The sequence below is a fragment of the Takifugu flavidus genome, chromosome 9 (assembly GCF_003711565.1).
Source record: "Takifugu flavidus isolate HTHZ2018 chromosome 9, ASM371156v2, whole genome shotgun sequence".
Lineage (NCBI taxonomy): Eukaryota > Metazoa > Chordata > Actinopteri > Tetraodontiformes > Tetraodontidae > Takifugu > Takifugu flavidus.
In genome coordinates this window covers 1,797,501-1,820,119 of record NC_079528.1, presented here as the reverse complement: position 1 = coordinate 1,820,119, position 22,619 = coordinate 1,797,501, and the positions used below count along the sequence as shown (strand labels likewise).

General features: G+C 47.5%; 1 protein-coding gene across 4 annotated transcripts in view; it reads left to right on the top strand.

The window, feature by feature from the left end:
• Positions 1–453: 453 nt before the first annotated feature.
• Positions 454–22,619, top strand: part of flt4 (fms related receptor tyrosine kinase 4) — a 28,758-nt gene continuing 6,592 nt past the window's right edge. For 2 of the 4 annotated variants that reach the window (XM_057042695.1, XM_057042696.1), the window contains exons 1-14: positions 455–736; positions 12,076–12,172; positions 13,433–13,707; positions 15,173–15,318; positions 15,411–15,576; positions 16,886–17,025; positions 17,106–17,277; positions 17,782–17,899; positions 17,969–18,153; positions 18,399–18,564; positions 19,739–19,859; positions 20,397–20,505; positions 21,354–21,710; positions 21,984–22,130. In XM_057042695.1, coding sequence (XP_056898675.1) covers positions 679–736; positions 12,076–12,172; positions 13,433–13,707; positions 15,173–15,318; positions 15,411–15,576; positions 16,886–17,025; positions 17,106–17,277; positions 17,782–17,899; positions 17,969–18,153; positions 18,399–18,564; positions 19,739–19,859; positions 20,397–20,505; positions 21,354–21,710; positions 21,984–22,130 — 2,257 coding nt within the window. In that variant the 5' untranslated portion in view covers positions 455–678. Of the gene's footprint in view, positions 737–12,075; positions 12,173–13,432; positions 13,708–15,172; positions 15,319–15,410; positions 15,577–16,885; positions 17,026–17,105; positions 17,278–17,781; positions 17,900–17,968; positions 18,154–18,398; positions 18,565–19,738; positions 19,860–20,396; positions 20,506–21,353; positions 21,711–21,983; positions 22,131–22,619 lie in introns of all 4 variants that reach the window. The other 2 variants (XM_057042694.1, XM_057042698.1) reach the window with 2 other exon arrangements.

Below are 22,619 nucleotides of genomic sequence, written 5' to 3'. Positions count from 1 at the left end.
CTGCTCTTAGAATCCAGAATCGAGCAGATTTATCAAACGTTTGCCTTCTCATCTCCCGGAAGTGCTCGTTACCTTCCCCTGTATTCATTTCATTGATTTAGTCGGAGTTGGGATGGATGAAACTATAAATCTGTCCAATTTAAATCTGACTCTCTGTTCTTGTCGGTCAGTTTCACTTGTTGTCCAGCATGACGTCATGGTTTAGTCACGTGTGACTTTTGTGTTATTACATTTGGTGAAACTTTTGATGCAGATGAAAAATGATTGTGAATGTTTCAGCGGACCACACGCGCACATACGCACACGCACACGCACACTAGCCTGTTTGATGAACTGGCTGAATGGGGGTGCACGCGCTCCGGACATGAGCAAGGAAAGGGAAATCATTGTAAATCCCATTCAGTGACTTGTGCATCCTTTTGGAAAAAAAAAATACCCAGGTTTTTTTGTGGCCCCTCTGGTTCCCTCCACACTTCGGCTCTGGCCAGACTCTGCTCCACACACATCATCGATTTCTTCACCTGAGAGTCTTTTTTTCCTCCCTCATCCATCCGCGGATATTCATTCCTCTCCACTCTCCGACTAAAGCGCTTCTTTTATTATTATTCCACCCCCCCACCTCTAAAATATCCGAAACTCCTGCTCGGGTTTGTGCGCGTCTGGAGCGGAGATCTGGAGATGAAGACAGATTCCCCGCTTATCTGTCGGATTTGGATTGGAATAGCGTGCGCGTCAGGTGAGCAAAAGTTTTACTGAGAAAAGTTGGGAGAAGTTAATGAATGCAAAGCTTGGAGTTTATCCGAAAACCCCCCTTTTTCCTGGAGGTTGCAAGTTTTCCTAACTTGACATTGACGTGGTGTGGATGCTGTCGGCTACTTTAGACCTCCTCCGTGCACCTAACTGGCAGGTTGAAAAGTCATTTTTATAAGGATTCGGCTTCACTTCTGTTGCATGTGCACTCTTTCTTTCTTTTTAAATGTCCGACGTGAGTGAAAGTTAAAATTTACATGCAGATAGGCACTAGGGGGTGGTATGCAGTTGTGTGTTTGATGAAGAGTCAAAGCTGTTGGTTGATGAAGGCATTAATCAGAGTTCTGAGCAGTTTGTGTGTGTCGGTCGCGTTTAGTGGAGGAGAACTCCCTGAAAGTCAGTACTGACGCCTGGAGGAGGAAGACGAGGAGGAGGAGGAGGAATATGTCATGTTTCTGAACCACTGAGCGCTCTGTAAATAGAAACAAGCTCAGATAAAGAAATGAAAGACCCAGGCTGTCTTTCGGGGCCTCTGACAGCCTGTCACCCGCACGTGCCTGAGAACTGTTGCAGCTTCTCTTCGCTCTGTACACTTGTTGTCTCCCTCGGCTGCCGAGGGAAAGAAGAAGGCTGCTGTCAGAGAAGAGGGAACACTAATGGCGCGGCAAAAATTGGTTCAGTGGAGGGCCCCCGGGGGCCCTCACTAATGTCCATTAATCCGGAGAGTAATTTGAGACATTGTTTGGCGGAGTCTGGTGGTTCACCTCTGCGTTGGCGCTCTCTGGGTTCTTTCAGGACAGCAAAACACAGACGTGACACAGCAAACTCCCAAAAGGAGTAAAACACTTATTCCAACTCCAGGTTTGTCATCGCCTATATTAGGTTTCCGTCTTATTAGTGTCGTCTTGCGTGTCACGTCAAGGTTAATTGGTCTCCACATTCTGGCAATTAGCTCCTCCGTTCGCTGTGATCCCGAGAGATTAGAGGTCACCCAAGGATGAATATTAGGATGAGATTAGACTCAGAACTGCAACAACTGATTATATCTCTATATCTCGTCTGGGGGATTTGTTTAATCCTCATCTTAAAAAACCCACAGTGTTCATTCCAGCTGTTGTTTCATCTCACGTCTCTTATTTTTCACTACTGTACGTAGGTAGCGTGATCCGGCTTCTCTGTTGTGACCCCTCGTTAAAGGAAGTTTCCCAAAGACGGCCTTTCAATTATTCACCGCCTCATGTTTTAAACAGGAACGGCTCAGCTCATCTTTGCTCAGTTTCAGAAGGGCTGAATTGTCACTCAGGATGGCGATTTCTATCACTGACGCAGCAGCTTTTGCGGAGTTTCCCCACCTGCACTCTTGAGCGATGGAGCTGGAAAAAAACGAATGTATCGCAAATCTCGGATCGATTCATCAGCTCCTTCGCGGTGGAAGCGGTGAAGAATCTTTTAATCTGAAGCAGAGGTTGGAGCCAAATGATCTTTGGCCGGCTCTCAGGATTTTGGTGCTGGATTGTTGATGTTGCTTTTAGCTGAATATTTTCTGTACGCATACCTCTGCCCGACCAGGTCGTCCCAGAAACCCGACTCCCGACTCTGGCTATTATTCTAGTGATCTGCTAAAAGAGGTCCAGTTGTTTCAGCCAACAATATCTCCTTATCCTCTGCGTTGATCCCAGGATTCAACGCCAGGACTCCGAGGAGCGGCCTGGCACTAAAGGTCTCCATCAGCTGGGGAGCGGCTTCACTGGGGCCAGGAACGCTGCTGCAAGTTCAAATAAATAGGAGGCCTAGTGCCTCACTCATCAGCAGCACAGTACGCTTGAGGGTTTTTGGGCCGTTCGAATGTGCGGTGACTCATAATCTCAGTAAATATCTGCTCTGGATGAGAGATAAGCTCTTTCAACAACAGGAAGCTGCAGCTAATAGCCAAATAAATATGCTCATGTTGATGCTACAGTGTTGATGAAAGCCATTCGGGCTATTTAATATTCGCTCATTGACTCCATACATACGTTCTGTGGCTGTGGTGTGCATCAGCAGGCATCACACCTCACCTCCTACACACCTCATGTTCTGGAAACATTCATTTATGACATAAACAACACGAACACCCAGTTATACGTAAAAAAGAAAAAAAAACAGATAATCAGAATTGTACCTCGTTTGTCCTTGAGCACAAACAAAAGCACCAAAGCAGGAGTTCAATGTTTAATTGTGCAAGAAAGCAAAAGATAAACATGCACTGTGCACATGCACTGTGCACGTGCACTGTGCACTGCCAGTGATACGCAGGCTTCAGTAGATTTATTCAGTATTATCGTTGGCAGGATTGTGTGAAAATGATTTCTCAGCAGACATCTGTTGCACTAAAATGCTAGAAAAAAGGCGTAATATTCATGAATCCTTCTGTTTTTCCCCACTCCTGTGCTATCATTTTGCACGATGACCTAAGAGAAAGCAGGTCAGGGATTTTGTTTTTCAGACTGATGTTCAGCGTCTGCGATGGGATGTTCTCTACATAATTCTCTGCCACGCTTGGATTAAATAAGTCAGAGGGAAGGTTTAATCCCCTCATTTGTCCTGCGTCCTCTCCGCTACGTTCTCCGGTGCGTCCTTTAACGCCACCACCGGCGAAGCGCAAAAGCGACTAATTAAATTGAGTAATGCGTTCCTCATTGGCTGGTGAATTAGTCAGCTAACTAATTAATCTGCTTTGAAAATGGCAAGAGTACGTATCAGCAGGGATGAGATTAAATTAATTACATGTCAGCACTGCTCCGAAAACAGGCAGGCTTTTTCGTTCCTTCCTGCCCCGACTCTCAAGGCAGCTGAAAAAAAGACATATATTGCTTTCCACGCTCATTACTGTGGTGTGCTAATAGGAACGAGAGCTTGCAGTGCTGATAGACTCGCAGGAGATCCCATTGCTGGACCTTAAGCCTTTGTTGGTAAATCAGGCTACACATGTGCTGGCAGGCAGAAACGGCACAGGGGAGATGTTGGCTGTTATATTGGATATTACGGGTATTACAACACTCCGAAGTGTTGTAGTTGCTTGGAAACAGGTGTCGGTTGGAGCTTTTATCTGGTTTAAAGTGGCCGCTATTGCCATTAGCTTCCAACGGCAGCTCAGTCTTGGGGCGCTGTGTGAGAATTAGGTTGTGAGTTGGAAATATGCACTCAACTGGCCGCTACCTATGGCCTCGTCTCCGTGTTATCCGAGGTCGCTTTCGGTTCATGGGAACGGGTCCTTTATGCGTAGCCTGAGGAAACCGCCGGCTTCCCTCTCCTGAGAGATTCAGCTCCGTAAGTGTTGACCCTGCGCCGCCTGCTCTGACCCCTTCGTTTTTTTCTGCAGTGTCTTATTGCTGCTACGGCTCGCTGCACGCGCTGACGGAGCCTTTACACCCCAAATCTCAAGGAATGAGGACATGAGCAGAGTAAGAGGCAGCGTTTTGGAGCTGCACATAAGATTATTAAGAGGCAAAATGCTCTCAGCTCATCAGAAGAAACAATATCTCAGTAATAAATATGATGACATGTTAAAAGCTGCCACAGAGGAAGCGTCCAGGCTGTCCGGTGTGCCTGTGAGGCAGGTACAGGAAGATTTGGTCAGGGACAGAGGCTTTAAACATAGGAAACAGGCCCAGATGGCGTGTCGCCGCATCCTTCATTCTACATCCCCCTCCTCTGGCAGGATGTTGGAAAAGACAAGCTCCCCCAAAATTAGAGAGGACAGGGACGTGGTGGCGTGTGGCGTCCCCCTCTGTAATAACAATGAAATCAAAAGCTGGGCTGCCAGTCAGGCCGCCGCCCGGCTTTAGCCCGGCCTTGTGTCCACATGACCTAGGAAGTGCTTTTTATTTCTCTCAGAGAGAGGGTATTTTTGTTCAAATAGCCTGTTGCTGCTTGAGTTCACATCCAGAGAGCGTGCCTGTTCTTTGGCCCGCACGGCCTCCTGCCCCCCCGAGACCCAAGGAGCCATTTCAGAGTAGATTCACCCTGGACCTTTGCCAGATAATGTCAGAGAGAGCCACATACTACTCCCAAGTGCAAGTAGGGGCACAGGATATTATTACTCAAATCACGTGTTTAAAAAGCCATGTGACCGATTTGTATTTAAATTAAACTGTGAACTGTAATTAAATGGCAAATTATTCCTGTAAACCTCTCAATGAAGCAAATAAATTCAGTAAATTCTTACAGATCAGTTAGCGAAATCGAATTGTTAAATGTTAAATTTGTGACCTTCAAAAGCATGGCCGCATTCCAGGTTTTTGGTGCGGTCAGGTGGGGCGAAATGGGGCGGTTCTACTTTCCAGACATGCCTGAACTCACGTACGTTATATTTGGACGTTATATTTGCCATTACTCGCCCAGGGTTCAGGAGTTTGGGTGCTTTGTGCAGGGATGTGGTGGTTTACAGTTAAGTGATAAATGGGTTCTAAAAGTTCCGACGCGTCGCCATTTTCAGGATCAGAGCAGTAAGATCAGCCCTCGCAGCTGCTTCGCCACGCAGGCGGTGTTGGAGGGGTGACTTCTGAGCAGGTTCCCCATTGATGTTAAGATCTGGAACAGGCTTTAAACAATGAGAGAGGAGCAGATTATTTCACTGCCACTGCCGCCATTTCATCCATTCGTGCATCACACAATCGCCAATCAGCGGCGAACAAGAACCGACGCTGAGAAAAATCTGTTTACCCAAGATTCTTCTTTTCCTCTTCCTGTCATGTGACCTATCAGAGCCTCCAAGGAGCAAGGAAGCTGTAATAGCAACATCTTATTCACCGACCGTGAAAAGGGGAAATGGGAAAAGCGCAAACAAGATAAAGCCAACGGGAAATTTGCTCCCAATGAAGAGCAGCCTATCACAGGCGCTTTAATGTGCACGCCGCTGTAACCGTGCAGAGCGCCGCTCCCACCCTCGCGCCTATACCTTTGATGCTCCTCACAGAAGCTTTACATTCATAAGCGGGTCCCAATGTCTCATGGCGGTGGGGCTGTTCCACTGGTGCGTGCACGTCTTGCCCGTGTGATTTATCTGTAGTCAGCAGGTGTCCTCTGTTGGAAAATTTGTGCCATTTTGGCGCCGTTCGACTGTGACAGAACCGACAGCGTGAGCCAGAAAGAAGGCGCGGGCTAAGATAAGATGAATGCTCTGGGCTCCTTTTGAAAAATTCGGGGCAGAATTAGCACAGCTCTAGGAAGATGCACCTCAGAACGCAGGGTGAGAAGCCGTCATCAGCACAGAGGATGTGCTTTGCTGCTACGTTCTCACACACACACACATAAACCCCGCTATGACGCACAAGATCGGCGAGTAGCTCCGTTGACAGTTTCCACCCCTGTCCAATCTCTGGTCTGTGACGCAGTAGAAACCAACACACTAGTTTCTGATTCTTCTTTTTTTTTCCAGCTCTGATTAAAAACAAATATCATTCAGATCCTGACGTGCGCTGCAGGAGCCAGCTGGAGCTCTTTACCGCTCACAGAGAGATGATTCTTGGCAAGGACATTTTTAATGTATCCGTCAAATGAACACCAATTAAAAAGTCTGTGTTTGGAGCCTCTGTTCGGCTTGGCCGGTTTTTGGCGACTGCTCTGAATTATTGAACGTGAAATCAGGAGAGAATCCCAGAGAAAGGAGATTAGACTCAGCAGCTAAACTGTTCAGCATTTATCAGCCTGCCTGGGTGCGACGCTCCGTTTTTGACTGGTTTAAGCTCCTCGCAGGAAAGTTGAAGCTTATCTCTGAAATACAAGCTGGTGAATATGTGGAGAAAAGAGGAACAAGACTCAGATATGAATCTGCCTCAGTTCCAGGTGGATTTCAAGCGGCCAAATTCTGTTTCAAGGCCGATCAGTCTTTCTGATGAGGTAAATATTGATCCATCAGATGAATTTAGCTAGAGAAAGTTGAGCCATATGAGTGATGGTGTTGTTTTTAATGGTGGATGCTGCTCCTTTAAGCAGCCATTGGTTGTTCACTCTTTAATTCCTAATGAGCCTGTTTGTGATGCATCTTTAACACATTCATCATTTGTTCATTCATCCACTTGTGAAAATAGCGTGCAAATTGGGACTGGTCCAAAGTCACTGTCAATTACACATGAACATGTTTTTAGTTAAAGTAATTCCTATCTACACTGGGGACTAACTCCCCCCCCCCACACACACACACACACAAACTGTTGTACATCTACAGTATATATAGTACATTCCCTGGCTCAACTAAACCCCTAAACCCAACCCTATTTACAACTTCAACTCTAAGCCTTAACCTCAAACAGACCAGTCAGGACCAGAGAAAATGTCACTTCAGTTCCCCCAAAATGTCCTCACTTTGCCAGTGAAATGTACACACACATACACACACACACACGCTTGCTTTATTAGTCAAGTCTGAAAATTTCAGAATCTGTAATCTGATTTGAAATGGAGGTGACGCCCACAAATAATCTCCTAGATCTCATTTAATCACACAAAAGCCAGGCAGCAACTTTGGTCCAAATCCACACAGTCTTTGCGAGTCCCAGGAGAAATATACGAATGCATAAGTAATGACGCGTGAGGAAGAAGTAAATTAGAATAAAGCACCGCAACAGCGTCATCTGGAGCCGAGCCCAGAGCCGACCATCCTGCAGCACGAGCACAGTCCCATCTGCAATGGTCAGCGAGGTCTGTTGCTGAAGCCGCTGTAGCCTTGTTCACAAGGAGCAACAATTTCTTCACATCACCGCTTCCAGCCGGAGGGCCGCTTAATCACCGACCGCCTCCACAGCTCTCCAGCTCTGACTGTCCCCCGCCTGGAAGTGCTGCTGAGGTGGAAGCCTCGTAACATCCCGACTGTTCCTTTCTCTATATTTACACATAAATGAGGCAGCATCTGTCACAACAGCCAAAACAATCATGATAATTCCACGTGAAATGTCACACCGGGAGATTTCCTGTTTATTGTCGTGAAGACGCACACTGATGTTTGGTTTTCACCTCATATCTGCAGACTGGAAGGACGTGTGTTGCCAGCGGTATGTGAAAGTGATAGATTCCTAATGGGATTATATTCTTAAGACATTTACACGGCTGACAGCCCAACATCTACGTGTCACTCGGTTTGGAAGCGGGTTATAGGCACTTTGGAATTCATCATTACAGATGCTGACATCGAGCAAAAGTGTTTAGCATGTCCGAAGGACAAGATTGAAAAGGAAGCGTCGGGGAAACAGCTCTCATTTATGTGAAGCGTCCAATAGAGAATTCACTTGTTGCTGTGGGCTTTTTTTTATTATTATTTTTTAAACACCACTTATACAGTAAGTAGCACTTACTTAAGAGATCCGAACTTTTGTTCATTTTGAATAAATGCAGGCCCATTAGTAATGAATCAAGACAAGATGAAAGCATTAAAATGGACTCCTTGGGGGGGGCTGTTGCACCCTAAAGCTCTATTTGCACAGGATTAGCTACAGTTCTGGAATAATTGTTGATAATGGTGGAGGTCTGTGATCCCCTGGGTATTATGTCGATAGAACCTCACAGTTCTCACACATCACACACCTGCCTGGCGCAAGCCTCACAGCTACAGTGCATTAATAGAAGCTTGCTCTGTCCATAACCCCTAATAAAGACAGCGCGGATGATTCAGAGCATGGAAGCACAGACGTTTCTAGAAGTTGTTATGCAACCCTGTGTTTTCACCCATAAAATGCTCTCCCGACATATCTGAGTCTCGCCTTTCTCAGCTACATTTGAACTTGTGCTTTGTTTTACGTGTTCTCATCGGTTTCAGGTGGACACACCATCTTACTACTGTGCAGGATCTTTTCTGAAAATGGCGTTACCCAAACCCAGACGGCAGCATCTGTACAATTTAATGTTAGCGTTTCCCGCAATTTGCTAGCTATCCATCACAGCCTAATAACACGCCAGTAATAATAAATGTCCCATGGCACCAGCTAAAACCCTCCACAAACAAAGCAATGCTCTGTGACAGTAAATTAAATGAGATGAGATCTGCTGCAGCGCTGAGTCACAGAAGTTTCAGAACCCCTCTATCTTTTATCAAAAAGTGAACTAATGCTCTTTGCGAAGACAGTCCTGAAATACACCACCAGCCAGACGGTTTTGTCTCTGATTTCAAGCCGGCCCGTCATGGCATTTGTGAGAGATTTCCGATCTGCATCCCGTCTGTCAGCGTGCGATCTCTCAACTGATTGCGAAGGAAACATCCATCACCCGGAGTCAGCTGAGGCTCTGCAAATCACTCCCCCTCCACATCTCTCACGTGGAATTGGGTCCTACCAGGGACACGCCGATGGCAAGAGGGGGCGGAGAACAATGGTCAGGCTGACCTTGTGTAGTCTCTAGCAAGTTCCTCCTTGTTTTCCACAATTATAGGCTGCTCGTCAAAGGAATGCTCAGAGTTGTGCACGTTGTTGATATTTAACTCCGCTGCACTGACCTTTCAGAGCAACTCATTATTCATGCATCCTGAAGGTTGATGCCCTTAAGAGATTAAGAGTTTTACAAACACGCCAAACAAACGAGCATGGCAGCCTATAGAGAGGTGTTAATTATATTGTCAGAGAGAAGCTGTAAGATCGTTTATGGCTCCACTTCCAGGAGGTTGGAGAAGTTTAACCTCACTTTGATCTGCCAAATGCAAAATCTTATATTCACTCTGCTTTGGCTCAAATCTTCACAGATGAGTTGTAGCTGTTCGTGTGCGTCGCTGCGACTCTGGTGGCTGAAAATGGGTGCAATAAAGGCGAATTCCTGTAAAACCTGTTATTTTGAGATATGGGTTTGAAGTCAGACTAATATTGCAGGAGGTTTAAACTCAGTTAAACCCTCCCAACCAAAGGAGATCTGCTCTGCTCTTTATCCGCCCAGCCACCCATCACACTCCTAAATTGCCCTCAGACTCATCAGAAACATCCTGATTGATATCAAATGTAATGGGTTAAAGTGCTTTATGGGCCTCTGCAGCAAACCAGTGGGAGAAACATCCGCTACCAGCCGGAGAAACCATTCTAACCCGGCAGGTCAATCTCAGCTAGTACGCTAACTGCACAGGAAGGGAGGACAGGGCTGCATTGATGGGACCAAGCTAAGTGGCAGGTTCACATCTGTGCTCTGACAATATGTTTGGGAAATTAGGCTCCTCCCCTGGGAAGAGTTACAGATCTCTGAGGGACGGAGGAAGGAATATCCTGCTGGGAGCCAAGCTGGGAATGATTCATGGGCTGCCACTTCAGCGTGCTAACATATTTGTTTGTGTCACCATGGGCTGCTGCTATATTCATTCACTTTGTAGCTTGCATGCAGACGTAAATGAGTAAATATTTCATTTAATGACTGAGCTGGGATGGAAACAGATGTTGCTTGTGCGCTCGAACATGACCTGCAGCCTTTGATTGGTGGAGCATTATTTTCTCCAGAAACTCTCACTATATCCATGTTTAGTGGCAAAAGTTCCGCCAGAGTTTCCGACACTGGCAAGTTTGAGCCACTAATTGAATTTAAGACTCACAAAAGTCACGAAAGAAAGCGTCGAGCTCTGGCGCACCAGTGATTTAATTAGTTTTCAGCTTCGACTGCCTTGTCAGCACAGCATGACCCCCAACAGCTGCGGGATCGAGTGGGTTCCTGCAGAAATATGCTCGATTCATCTGCTGCCAACTACAATCAGTTTGAGATGAGCACAATATTCTTGAGGGCTTCGATCTGGGTTTAAAACCCGCCACAATGCGGTGCTGGCTCTTTTGAGAGATATTGATGACATATTTTAGATGACAGATTCTGGCCGTCCATCAGAGATCCTCCTGTTTCGATGAACAACTGAGTCTTCAGGGTGATGAACTGTAGGAATTTAGGTTCTACTGCTCAGGGAGAAGCTTTAGTATCTGTCCCCTCTGTAGCCCCCCCCATGTGTGGAGTACCTCAAGGTTCCATCCCCTGGGCCCCTTCTCCTCTTCCCATTCCTGTTGCCCCTGGGATTCAAGGATAGAACAACTCTCCTAACACAACATCTCCTTTTATTGTATTGGAAAAATCACGGCTTGGATGTCTTTAAATGTCTTTTACATTTTAATAATCAAATGGCCTTATGTTTTTAAAAAAAAAAAATTGTTCAACAAATCTGGTTGTAACACTGAACAACCAGCTTCTTCCACCTGAGGCAACTGGCCAGGGTTAAGCCATTTGTTCCTCAGCATCACTTTTATTTTTAAATGTCATCAATCAACCTGACTGACCTGCTACATCCTTTAACCCCCCTCCCCTCCCCTTTGTTGGGTCTCCCCAAATCTAGGAGGAAGCTGAAAGGTCTCAGTTGCTGCGCCAAAATTGTGGAATCAGCTCCCCCAGCAGGCTGACTCACTTCCTGTTTTTAAAAGTCTCCTAAAAACTCTGTTTATCTTACTTAAATCCTTTTTCTGTGCACAGTGCTTTTTTGAAAAGGGCAAAGGTTGCATGTTTGCCTTGGAGTCTTGTTTGGCATTTTGAGCATTTTTACTTCTGCCAGTTCAAGGAAGTCATGATTTCATCTCAATTTGTTGGTTTGTGAGTCTGTTAGCCTAGCATAGGCTCAGTAGGATCTGGGGAACACCCAAGAACATCAACCCTGTTATAATTCATCTAATGGGCTGCGGTCCTTGTTGTTTTTCTACTTTTCCATGCCCCAAAATAGCCAAAAAGATGCTAGAAAAAGGGCATTTTTGTGTGAAAGAGGGAATATCGGTTATGATCAGGCTGATTTCGTGTCCACGTGTTTAGGCTGCTGCTGTGCCTATAACAGGCTACGTGCTGCACATGCATCTGCTGCAACAAATGGACCATTCCACCACTCCTCCTCTGCTTCTGTTCTCACTGAGTGTGTGTTCAGCTCCATTGATACCCAAGAAAGGTGTAGCTGATGCTAATATATGATGGGCTGGAGGTGAGAAGCCTGACTAAGTGAGGATTGCACCCTAAGGGGTCTCTGGGATGATGGGACATTCTCTACAAGCCATATTAAACAAGCACAAGTCAGCAAAGTGAATTCATTAGTAATGAATCATGGCAGAAGCATCATTGCAGCCATTTACAGGGGCTGGCATAGAGGCAGCTTGTGCAGTATTTCCTGATACGTGGGCGATGATTTGGTGCCTCTACAGCTCGTATATGTAACGATGTGGCTGAGGGAGCGGCGTGTTAGAGTGGATATTACTGATGTGCATTTGAGGGGACTGCAAATTCCAGCTCAGTCAATATCCTCCTCTTTGACCTGTGCCGTCCACCCCCCCAACCCCCCCTTCCCTGACCCTTATCTCTCTCCCACAGGTCTGGTGATTGGCTTTTCTATGAGTCCACCCATCCTTGACGGCCCCAAAGACGACCTGGTGATTCCAGTGCAGGGAACACTCAACATTACATGCAGGTACGGCTGCGCTGTGGCGCAGAATGTTAACACGCCTAAACTGAACTGATGCTGAGGATTGAAGTCGTGCTGATTCAGCTGACTGAATTCATTTCTGAGAGATATATAACGCGGCATATGGCACATTTGTTCTACAGTATTTTAAGTCATTTTCATGCTAAAAAATGCATTAAAACCCCCCTGAAATCCAGCCAAGAAAAAAGATGCTACTATTCCTGCCATCACACGTAGTCACAGAATCAGGAAAGACGTGTTTGAATAAATGATCAAAGCAGTTTGCTATGGGTCCTAGCGCTGCTGTTTTGTCTCTGTGTGGAGTTTGTTCCACCAGGATCTCTGTGGATTTCCTCCAGGTACCCCAGTTTCCTCCCACAGACGACACACATTAATACTGTCTGGACTGGAGACTCTGGGTGTAAACGTGTGAGTGCATGCGTGTGTGTGTGTGTGTGTGTGTGTGTGTGTGTGTGTGTGTGTGTCCTCTGATGGACTGGTGACCTGTCCAGGGTGTATTTCTGTTTCCTTCCCATTGACTGCTGGGACAGACTCCAGCATCAACCTGATTAAGAACAAGCAACAAACATCCTTTAACATCCTTTGTGTATAAAGTTGATGTTTAAACAGACTTTATTTAAGTGTTAAGTGTCTCTTTCTCCCTTTATCTTTAATAAATCTCTGCTAAAAACCCCACAGCCCAGCTCTGTCTCTATTTGCCTCCAGAGTTTGGAGGCGCAGAGATACACACCTTTTTCCCTGCTCCGCTCTGAATAGCACATGTAGCCACCTGCGTGTGAGGATCACGTCGCTTTCAGCGCCGACATCATCACAATGTACAATTATTAGAGTCATGCTAAACAGAGCCTATTCACACGGCGCTGGGAAATAGACCCGCTGAAGGGGCGCGCGGCTGTTTTTGGTTTCCGTGGTTATTTCCAGCCATCACATTTATAGCTTGGCGTGCAGATGCTGAGGCGTCTGTGTTTGGGGGAGGCTGGAGGTGGAAGCTATCAGTTTACAGGCAGTCATTATGACTCAATCTGGTTCATAATGCCTGTGGGTTAGCGTGTCCAAACCTAACTGGATCTATGTGACAAAGCACAAAGTGGGGAGATACGCGGGGGGGGGGGGACATGCCCATTACTGCTTGTTTTGACAGCACCATTGGTCTAATGATTTCATCTGCTGCAGGCACACACATCACCTCATTATCGTCTCGTGAATCTCCAAAAATGTGCTTATTTTAACCTGTCCGCTCTGCAGGGGAGAGTGGACTCTGGCCTGGACCTGGCCCGACCAGGATCTGTTGGGGCAGGAGCTTACCAACCGTCAGGCCCAGCTGCCCAGCAGCAGGAGCGGAGGCCAGAGGGCGGCTTTGGTCAGCGAGTGTCCGGGACAGCAGAGGAGACAGTACTGCAAGAGGCTGACCCTGACAGCAGCGCAGGCCAGAGACACGGGGTATTACCGCTGCTACTACAAGGATGTCAAGGACGTCATTGTCGGCACCACCGCCGTCAGCGTGTATGTCTTCATCAGAGGTGAGTCACTGGGAGAAACACTGCTAGAGACCATTAACAGCAGCCCTGATAGCATAAGGGAAGACAAACACAGCATCACAGTTCAACACAACTGAGTCACCGATCACTTTCACTGCGAAACCCATTAGCGGAGCAGCTGAAAGAGAAAACCTTTTGACAATGTAAAGGTCAGTTATGTGGGACTTTCTAATTGTTTGCTGAAATTTGTGACAGTAAGTTTGGACTCTACGGAGGTTTTGCTGCTCTGGCAGGTGCAGATGCCTTCTGCCCCGGGGCCTGAATGCAGCATTAAATTCCCACCTGATAAATAAATGTGTCAAAGCTTCATGAGGAACACTGACAATTGAGAGTGAAAGTGGTTGACGGAGTTGTTGAAGTAAGGATGCATAAGTGCTGATAAAGGAACGAGGTTCACTTCAACGTTATTATCATCTTCGGTTTAATTGCCCCTCTTATGAGAGTTCCTGATTGTACCAGCGGGTAGCATTCAGCGTCAGCTTCCTCATCCTCTTCAGTCTTCCTCGCTTCCCTCACCGCTGGAATGAAAATTAGAAACAGGAATGTAAAGATGGAGCAGAATAGCTGCTTGTATTTATGTCCTGCTGACTGGTTTGCTCAGGAAACGCCACGTTTGTCCCATGGGACGAGGTGCCAGCGCAGATCTGGCCTGTGGATTTAGGTGAAGGCCAGTATGTGGCAGGTGGAGCTGAGGTGGATGTGGATGGAGACAGATGTCTACAACCATGTAAATGTTTCCTCCCTTCACTGGAGTGTGCGTGTGCTCACACACGGTCCACGATTTCCCTTTCACCCACACTTTCACTCACATCTTCTTGCTAATAGCAGGGCTCATATCCCAGATATTCATGAACCCCTGGTGAAATACAATTTTCTTCAAAACTGAATGTGGCATAAAACCCACAAATGATTCATAGTGAAGGGATATGAAAGAATCTGCAGCTCTGTACTGATTCAAAGAGCACGTCTGGAGCTTTGAGTGCTGCAGAAATATGAACTTGCGGCGAGAGGAAAAAAGAGAAATAAATGGCAACAGTGCTGCGCAACTTTGTCGGACACGGCGAAGTCTCTCGTGCATTGACAGGAGAGTTAAGGCTTAAGCCTTTCTGCGTGCACAGATGATGAGGGAAACATCAAGGTGTCGGGAAACAGAAAGCTGCGGAGCTATCTGTCACTATCAGACGGGTGGAATTGCAGAAGCTGTTTGGAGGATTAGCTTGCTCGGCTGGCCGTGTGGTTCGGAACACGTAAAAGCATCCTTCCAGACTATTGAGTGTGACAGGACAGGTTCAGCTTACAGGTAATCACCATCATCGCGTTATTATCAACGATATTGCCCCAGTAATAACCGCCAGTAATCACATGATTACCCAAATAGCAGCAGCTATTACCCAGGGCAGGGTGAGCAGGATCTCTCAACGGCTCCCTCTTTATTTCCTCCATCCAGACCCCGAGCAGCCCTTCCTCAGCAGAGGGGACTCCGGCCAGGGCAACAGGAACAACCTGGAGACCATTTTTATGAAGCACTCCTCCTCCCACCTCACAGTGCCCTGCCTGGTCACGGTGCCAGACCTGAACGTCACCCTGCATGCGGTTTGTAGCCCCGCACGGGCCTCTAGCTCCTCTTGTCGTCCACTTACAGCTTTGAAGTGCTGAGTCATCCTGTTTCTGTGGCGTCGATTCAGTACCCCTTGCCTCTGGACATGAGGGAGATCACGTGGGACAACAAGCGGGGGTGGTCCATACCCCGGTGGGTCATAGACAGCTTGCCGCTGCTATACTCCGTTTCCTGTGGCGCCACACTTGGAGGCAAAGAATTTGATTCTGCTGCTTACCTGATCCATGTAACAGGTGAGGCTGGCAGGACATAACGCTCAGAACTCAACACATCATTTCATTTGAATGTTAAATGGGTTCGCTACGTCCGCGGGTGGTCTCAGAGAGGGCTTTTACATGACCTCCGAGCTGAAGGACATCAAACCAACCAGGTACAGTGCGCAGCTCAGCTTGACGTTAGCAGGTTAAAGGTTACATTTAAAAGCGGATTCACACAGCTAAGGTAGAGCTTCTGGGTCAAGAGGAGCCAGCTAAGATGGATGAGGCATCTGCTGAGAGGAACTCCTGGACTGCTGGACTCCTGGAGACGTCCGAGGCTCATCCAGCGGTGATGAGACCCTGAAGGAGTACCTGTTCCCAGATCAGATACTGCCTCTGCGTGTTTCCTCGTGATCTAAGAGAGGATCTCCTAAATAGAATATCAAGGAGCCAGGATGTGGATCAAAATGTGTACAATGAAAGAAAGTTAATATTGCACTAAAACTGAAACCAAACGCAAGTGTCCCACTGAATTTATCAAAAAATCTATATCTAAGCTCTTTTCTTGAAAGAGAAATTAGGAAGGAAATCAAATACAGTGCCAGTGTGACTCTGCTATAATTCTACATGGTGGCGAGTGAGCCGATTATGCCTTAACGCTGACAATTTTGAAGGATTTTATTTCATTATGTAATTTCCTCAAGAACATCTCCCGTGGTTGTGAGGCCTGCGCCACCCTGCTAGTTGAATTAACAGGAGAGGAAAAAAATGAAGAGAAGCCATGATTCAATTTTAGGAAATAAAGAGAGACGGGTCAGATTTGAGCGTTGTGGGCCCCTTTCAGAGTGAACTCTGAAGGACCCGGAGGCTCATTACGATGTTGTGCTGGCTCTCATTTCAGAGAGGTGAGAACAGGCCGTAACCGTAGCTACCGCTGCGGGGCCAAAAGCAACAGCGCCATCAGTCAGATGAGAACGGGAGGGCGAGGTTCTCGCTCTGGATGCTAATGGAGCGTTTAAATAATCATGCAATCACAGCGAGGCCCTGCAAGTGTACCTGCTTTTTTTTTTGCAGCCTCTATCAGACATGCTAGACAGGGTCCAGAAACTCCTGGCCTTCTCTCTCATCTTTAACTGAGGTTTAATCCATTCTAATTTCCTTCAGCTGGACAGATGAATGGAAAGAGTGCTGGCAGTTACTTTATAGTAGAATGGCTTCTCTGCTCCAAAGGAAAGTCATTTCCTCTGGACCTGTGAGGAAGGAAAAAGCGCTGACGATGTCACTGTGACCTCCCTCTGTGTCTGCCTCCCAATGTCTCCCTGCTTTGTCCCTCCCTCCCCAACAGGAAGTCAGGTTTACGATGTCAAGCTGTTTCCTGTGGACCCGGTGGAGCTGATCGCGGGGGAGACCCTCACACTGAACTGCACGGCGCTGGTGGAGTTTAACACCGGGTTGGAGATCCACTGGTCCTACCCAGGCAAACTGGTACACCCAGGCAGCATGTTAGACAAACACAGAACCCCACGTTTGGAAATCCGATTTTCAGACTTTTTCCTCGTCACCAGACAAACAGCTGCGTGGAAATGAAGCCCTACCGCGAGACTCTGTCTCATGCCACGGAAGTGGCTAGCATCCTGACCATCCACAAGGTCAACGTCAGTGACACCGGCTCTTACAGTTGCAACGTCTCCAGCACTGACATGACGAAAACGCAACAAACGCAGGTCCTAGTTTACGGTGAGTAGCAGCCCAGGACCGACCAGCAGAGCTTTCTGTTAGAAAATCTCCCTCGAGTTGCTCTGCACTTTGCCTTTCCTACCATCCGCTTGTATTAGCCACTCTAGGCTAAATCATATCAGACCGAGAAAGCTCCCGTTATTGAACTCAGCAGGACTTCACTATATTGCTAATAAATGAGAGTGTTGAATAATTCCATATAGAAAATGTTCCTGTGAAGATACTCAGAACCAGAAACACATGAAATATTCAGAGATGTCAGGTCAGGGGCTGTTTTTGATTCCAGCTGTGGCTCAGAGCAGGAGAATCTAAAGGTTCTGACATGACACTGGGTCACCGTTTCATTCCAAAGCAACAGTGGTAAATTCAAAAGTGGCTGCCATCCTCTACAAAAAGAGTCATTTTTCGCAAACTTTTCAATGTTTCCAGTCAAACACTCACCCCTGTGAGGCCTCTGGCAGAACTTGAGTTCTGAACCTCACGAGCTAACATCTCTCCTTTCAGAGAAGCCATTCATCAGCCTCAATTACAGGAATGGACCAGTGGTGGAGGTAACTGCTGGCCAGAAGTCTTTCAAATTACAAGTGAATGTGTCTGCCTTCCCCACGCCTGAAACACAGTGGTAAGGCCAAAACATTACTGGCGTAATTGCCTTCGTGGCTGCGGTGCGCTGACGTGTGTGTTTGGGCAGGTTTAGAGACGGCAAGAAGATCAACCACCGGCCGGAGTTCAAGATGAAGAAGACGAAGATACACCTTAATCACGCTCTGGAGATTAGGGACGTTTGTGAAGAGGATTCCGGGCAGTACTCGGTGGTGTTAAAGAACCGCGCTGCTGCGCTGGAGCAGAGGCTCAACATCACGCTGGTGGTTAATGGTAACCAGTCCGATAATCCGAAGTTCATTTGGTGATTATACGGCTGAATGCTCTTTAAACACTGAGCAGGACCGCACATCTGAGAGAGGAAAGACACTTTTTGATGCCATCAAATATATTTAAGTATAATTTATTCTAATTTAATACTCAGGTTTCATCCAATTTTAACCAGACTCCCAGAAAATGGAGGGTTTTCTTTTCCCTCAGCCTCAGTGGGAGGTCTTACCTGCTCTCTTCATTCCCAGTACCCCCACAGATCCGTGAGAAGGAAGTGGCCGATCCGTCCAGCCCGTACCCGAGCGGCAGCAGCCAGACGTTGACGTGCAGCGCCTACGGCCTCCCGCCTCCTATCATCAGCTGGCAGTGGAGAGCCTGGAGCCCGTGTGTCCAGAACAGCACTCAGAACAGGGCGTGAGTTTCTTCTATCCACACACACACACACACACACGCGCGCGCATGCGCGCGCGCGCACCTCTGAGTCTCCCCCTTTTCATCTCCACACCAACCTAAAACACAAACCGAACGAATTCTCCCGTCGGCCATTTAAATTTCCATTTCCTCTCCTTGAAACCTCGCGACCGCTGGTGCTGAATATTATACAATATTCACCTGCCTCCATCTTCCTCCGAGGAGTCATTTTAGAAGATATTGCTGTTCTCGTGACCTTTCCATGTGGGCATGCAACACGTGGGCAGATGGGGGCAGCCTGTAATTTCCTTTTCAAACACACGCAGGGAAGCAGCAGCAGGTCATAGTGCAGGTACGTTTGATGCCCCTTCTCTTCTGTGTAGCTGACCTTTCTGATACATAGAAATTGAATTTCCTCCATTAAACGGAGGTTCAGTCGAACAAGCATCTGGCTTTGCCAATAATGTGGCAACGCCGAGGGGACTTAACCTGCCTGGCCCGGAGACACAAAGTCAAACAAAACTAGTACATGTATGCAAAATTATGACTGTACTCATGTCCATTATCACATTTCATTGACTCATTGAGCCTAGAGGGTATCGCTTCCTCTTTCCCCCAACGGGGGGAGGCTGAAGTGAAACCTGCAAATGCAAGAATAATCACTTTTCAATATTTATCACACTCTTCTCATTTAAATGGTATTAACATGTGGTTACCCGGGTTCAATTCTCAGTTCAACATTATTCATGCTGGTTGATGGTTGTAATTAGATTTCTGACCGTGAAACTTTACGAGGGGAGCTCGCCAGAAACGCCCAGACGCACCGTTCACACACCCTAGGCTGCGAAACCAAAGGGACGGGGATTATCGTGCGCGCGGCGAACACGAAGGCCGCGCGCCCGGCCCGCCAAGAAAATGCAAAACGAAGTTCCATTTCATGTGTCATTGGCTCTGGCGTGATGTTCACAGGGTAGATTGTAATAAGAGAATTAGATTCTTCCATTAGTTGCCAGGTCAGTTAATGTAATGGCTTGTGTTTTCTACCACAATGGATTGTGCTTAAGAACAACCGAATGTGTGTGTGTGTGTGTGTGTGTGTGTGTGTGTGTGTGTGTGTGTGTGTGTGACTGACCTGATGTTTTCTTATTTCTCTTCCGTGCCTGTTCCAACGAGACAGGAAGGGCCGGAATGATGGGATGGCAGACTGTCAGAACTGGCAGGACATCAACCCCGACAGCGGCAGGAATGACATTGAGGCCCTGGAAACTTCGGCCGAGGTGATGGACGGCCGACAAAAGGTGCGCGGCCTTACCTTTGTGAGCACATTAGCGCTTGATATGATTCACAAAATGAGCGGTTGCCAGGGACACGGACGGGGAAATAATGCGTTTATGTAAATGGGCCCAAATGTGATGTTTTTACGTAAGCGTCCCCGTTTTTGATCTCCATAACAAAATTTGTCAATCAGGGAGCATTTCCACAGTAGAAATATTTAGAACAGCCTTCCTCTGCAGACTTCCTGCGGTTATAAACACATCGAAGCACAGATGCGAGTGGCATCCGCACACACACACACACACACTCGTCCAGATTCATAAACACAAGAGGAAATTAGAAGAGGTGCTCTCACAGAAAGGCGGACGTGTCTTTGCTCAGTCACACCTGAGCGGATTTGACCTGTTGACGACCCTTCAGCAAAAAAAAAAAAAAAGAAGAAGAAGAAAAATTCACATCAATGCTCACAGAATCAATGCAGGTCACCATGAATTATTGAGCATGCTCCTCAGCTCGTCCTGCAATCATGTCTCACGTGCCTCTTCTTTTCCGCCCCACAGATAGTGAGCAGGCTTCACATTCGCAACGCCAGCGTCTCTGTCATGTACAAATGTTCGGCTGTAAACAAAGCAGGCGAGGATGAACGGCTGATCTACTTCTATGTAACCAGTAAGTCAGCGAGGCTGGATTTCACTCTGAAAAAGCCTGAATCAATTGTTGAAGAACGGCGAATTGAATCTCCTTGGAATAGCACTGAGATGTAGATCCTTTCATTATTAACTCACACAGGCTGCTATTCCCGTCTCGTAAACATTTTTCCGGAATGTGCGGTTACAGCCGCCCTTGTTGCAAAGTCGTGAAACGCGTGACGGCTTTCTGCTCTACGGTTGTGTTACGGTAGGAAGCTGCTCCTGGTTGGGCTCGTGTTTGTAACTCTCTGCAGACGCTTCCCCCTGATTGGTCCATAGCTCCAGAAGGGCCGCGTCAGTGACCTGCTGCTACAGCAGACGAGTTCCGTCATCCCACTGTCGCCTCGGTGATGTCCATAAGTGATAACGGCTGATTATTTCATTATGTTGATAGAGCAAAGAGCGTTGTCTCGTGATAACGCATTCATTTATTTAATTCACTTGCCGGCCGGTAAAACCCCCCTAATAACATTTATATACACTCTGTGCACTAAATGTTAGTTTCTTTAAGGACCTCGACCGGCGGGGACACCCCCTGGACCGGGGACACCCCCTGCACCAGGCCGTTAATGAATGCGTTGTCTTCTACCAGAACATTTAAGTGTGTATTGTGTTGAAAGCTGATTTCCGGGGGTTTGTTAAACCATGTAAAAGAACACACAATCAACAATTGCATTTGCGTTCCAGAACTTTTGGGCGATTTATTTATTTATTTGCAGTCGTAGGATAAACATGTTTTTAAATAGAATTTGGAGTCTAGTGGGATTACGTATTGGTTTGTTTTAAGGTGTGGACCTAAACTCTGTGCCTGTCTTTGTCCCCTCGAAGCCATCCCTGAGGGCTTCAGCGTGGACCTGCAGCCCTCTGAGAACCAGGAGCAGGAGAAGGTGTCCCTGTACTGCCGAGCTGACAACTACACCTACGAGAGTCTGCAGTGGTACCGCCTGGACCCCCGGGCCCTGCGGGATGAGCACGGCGAGCCTCGGGAGCTGGACTGCAGGAGCATGCACCTGTACGCCGAGACCCTGGACAGCCAGCTGTCCTTCCAGGAGTCGTCCAACAGCTGGGTCCTGAACTTCACCGTGGCCTCCTTACAGCTGCAGGACGAGGGTCACTACGTGTGCGAGGCTCAGAGAAGACGGAGCGGGGAAAAGCAGTGTCTGTTCAGATACATCGCAGTCAAAGGTGAGACACGGAAGAGCTGGACGCGACAAGGGGGGGTAACAGCGGGGGCCAAGCAGAGGACACCGGGGAAGGGGCCGATGATGAAGGGCACGTGATACCTGAGAGATGCCCGTGCATCTTTCTGCTCACACATACACAGCCCGCTGTGAGCAGCATCCGCATGGAAGGCGTGATTCTAACATGCTGCGGGTCGCAGCCTCCCATCGGCCCCCTTCGGTGTAAATCCTGCACAGTTACAGTCCACAACCTGCTCCTTTCTTCTGGATCTTGCAGCCTTGGAGGCGCCTCGGTACAAGCGCAGCCTAACCAACCAGACGGTCAACGTGACGGGGTCCCTGCGGATGGAGTGCGATGCGGAGGGGAGACCTGTCCCCCGCCTTTCCTGGTTCAAAGACAACCAGCCTCTCCACCAAATGTCAGGTGCGCGAGGACACCCACGCCTTCCGCGGCGCGGCCGCCCACAACCTCTCTTTCAGTCCGCTTAAGCATCACAATTTTCTGCTGCTTTACGCTTTCACTCAACACCATTTAGAGGCAAGTGCACTTGTGCTTAATAGCTTAAGGAGGTACTTACCTCGCCGGACAGACACGGACACAGACAGACAGACATTCGGAGACTCATAGCTGGAACAGATTTGTACCACGCGTCCAAAAATGAAGGGTTTTAAGTCCTAAAATAAGCCCACAATCACTTTTTACTCTGAAAACCATGTTTTTATCACCGGTGCTGCTGAGTGAGCAGCACCACAATGTTGTGTGGACTCCAATTAAGACCAACATTTCTACCTCCTGGAGATGTTCGTCACTGGCTTCCATTGGGGTTCGGTCTGGTGTCGTTAGATGCATTCCTGCCAAATTAGGATTAGAAATAACAGGCAGGATTTTCGTTGCTGTTCAACCAAACACAGA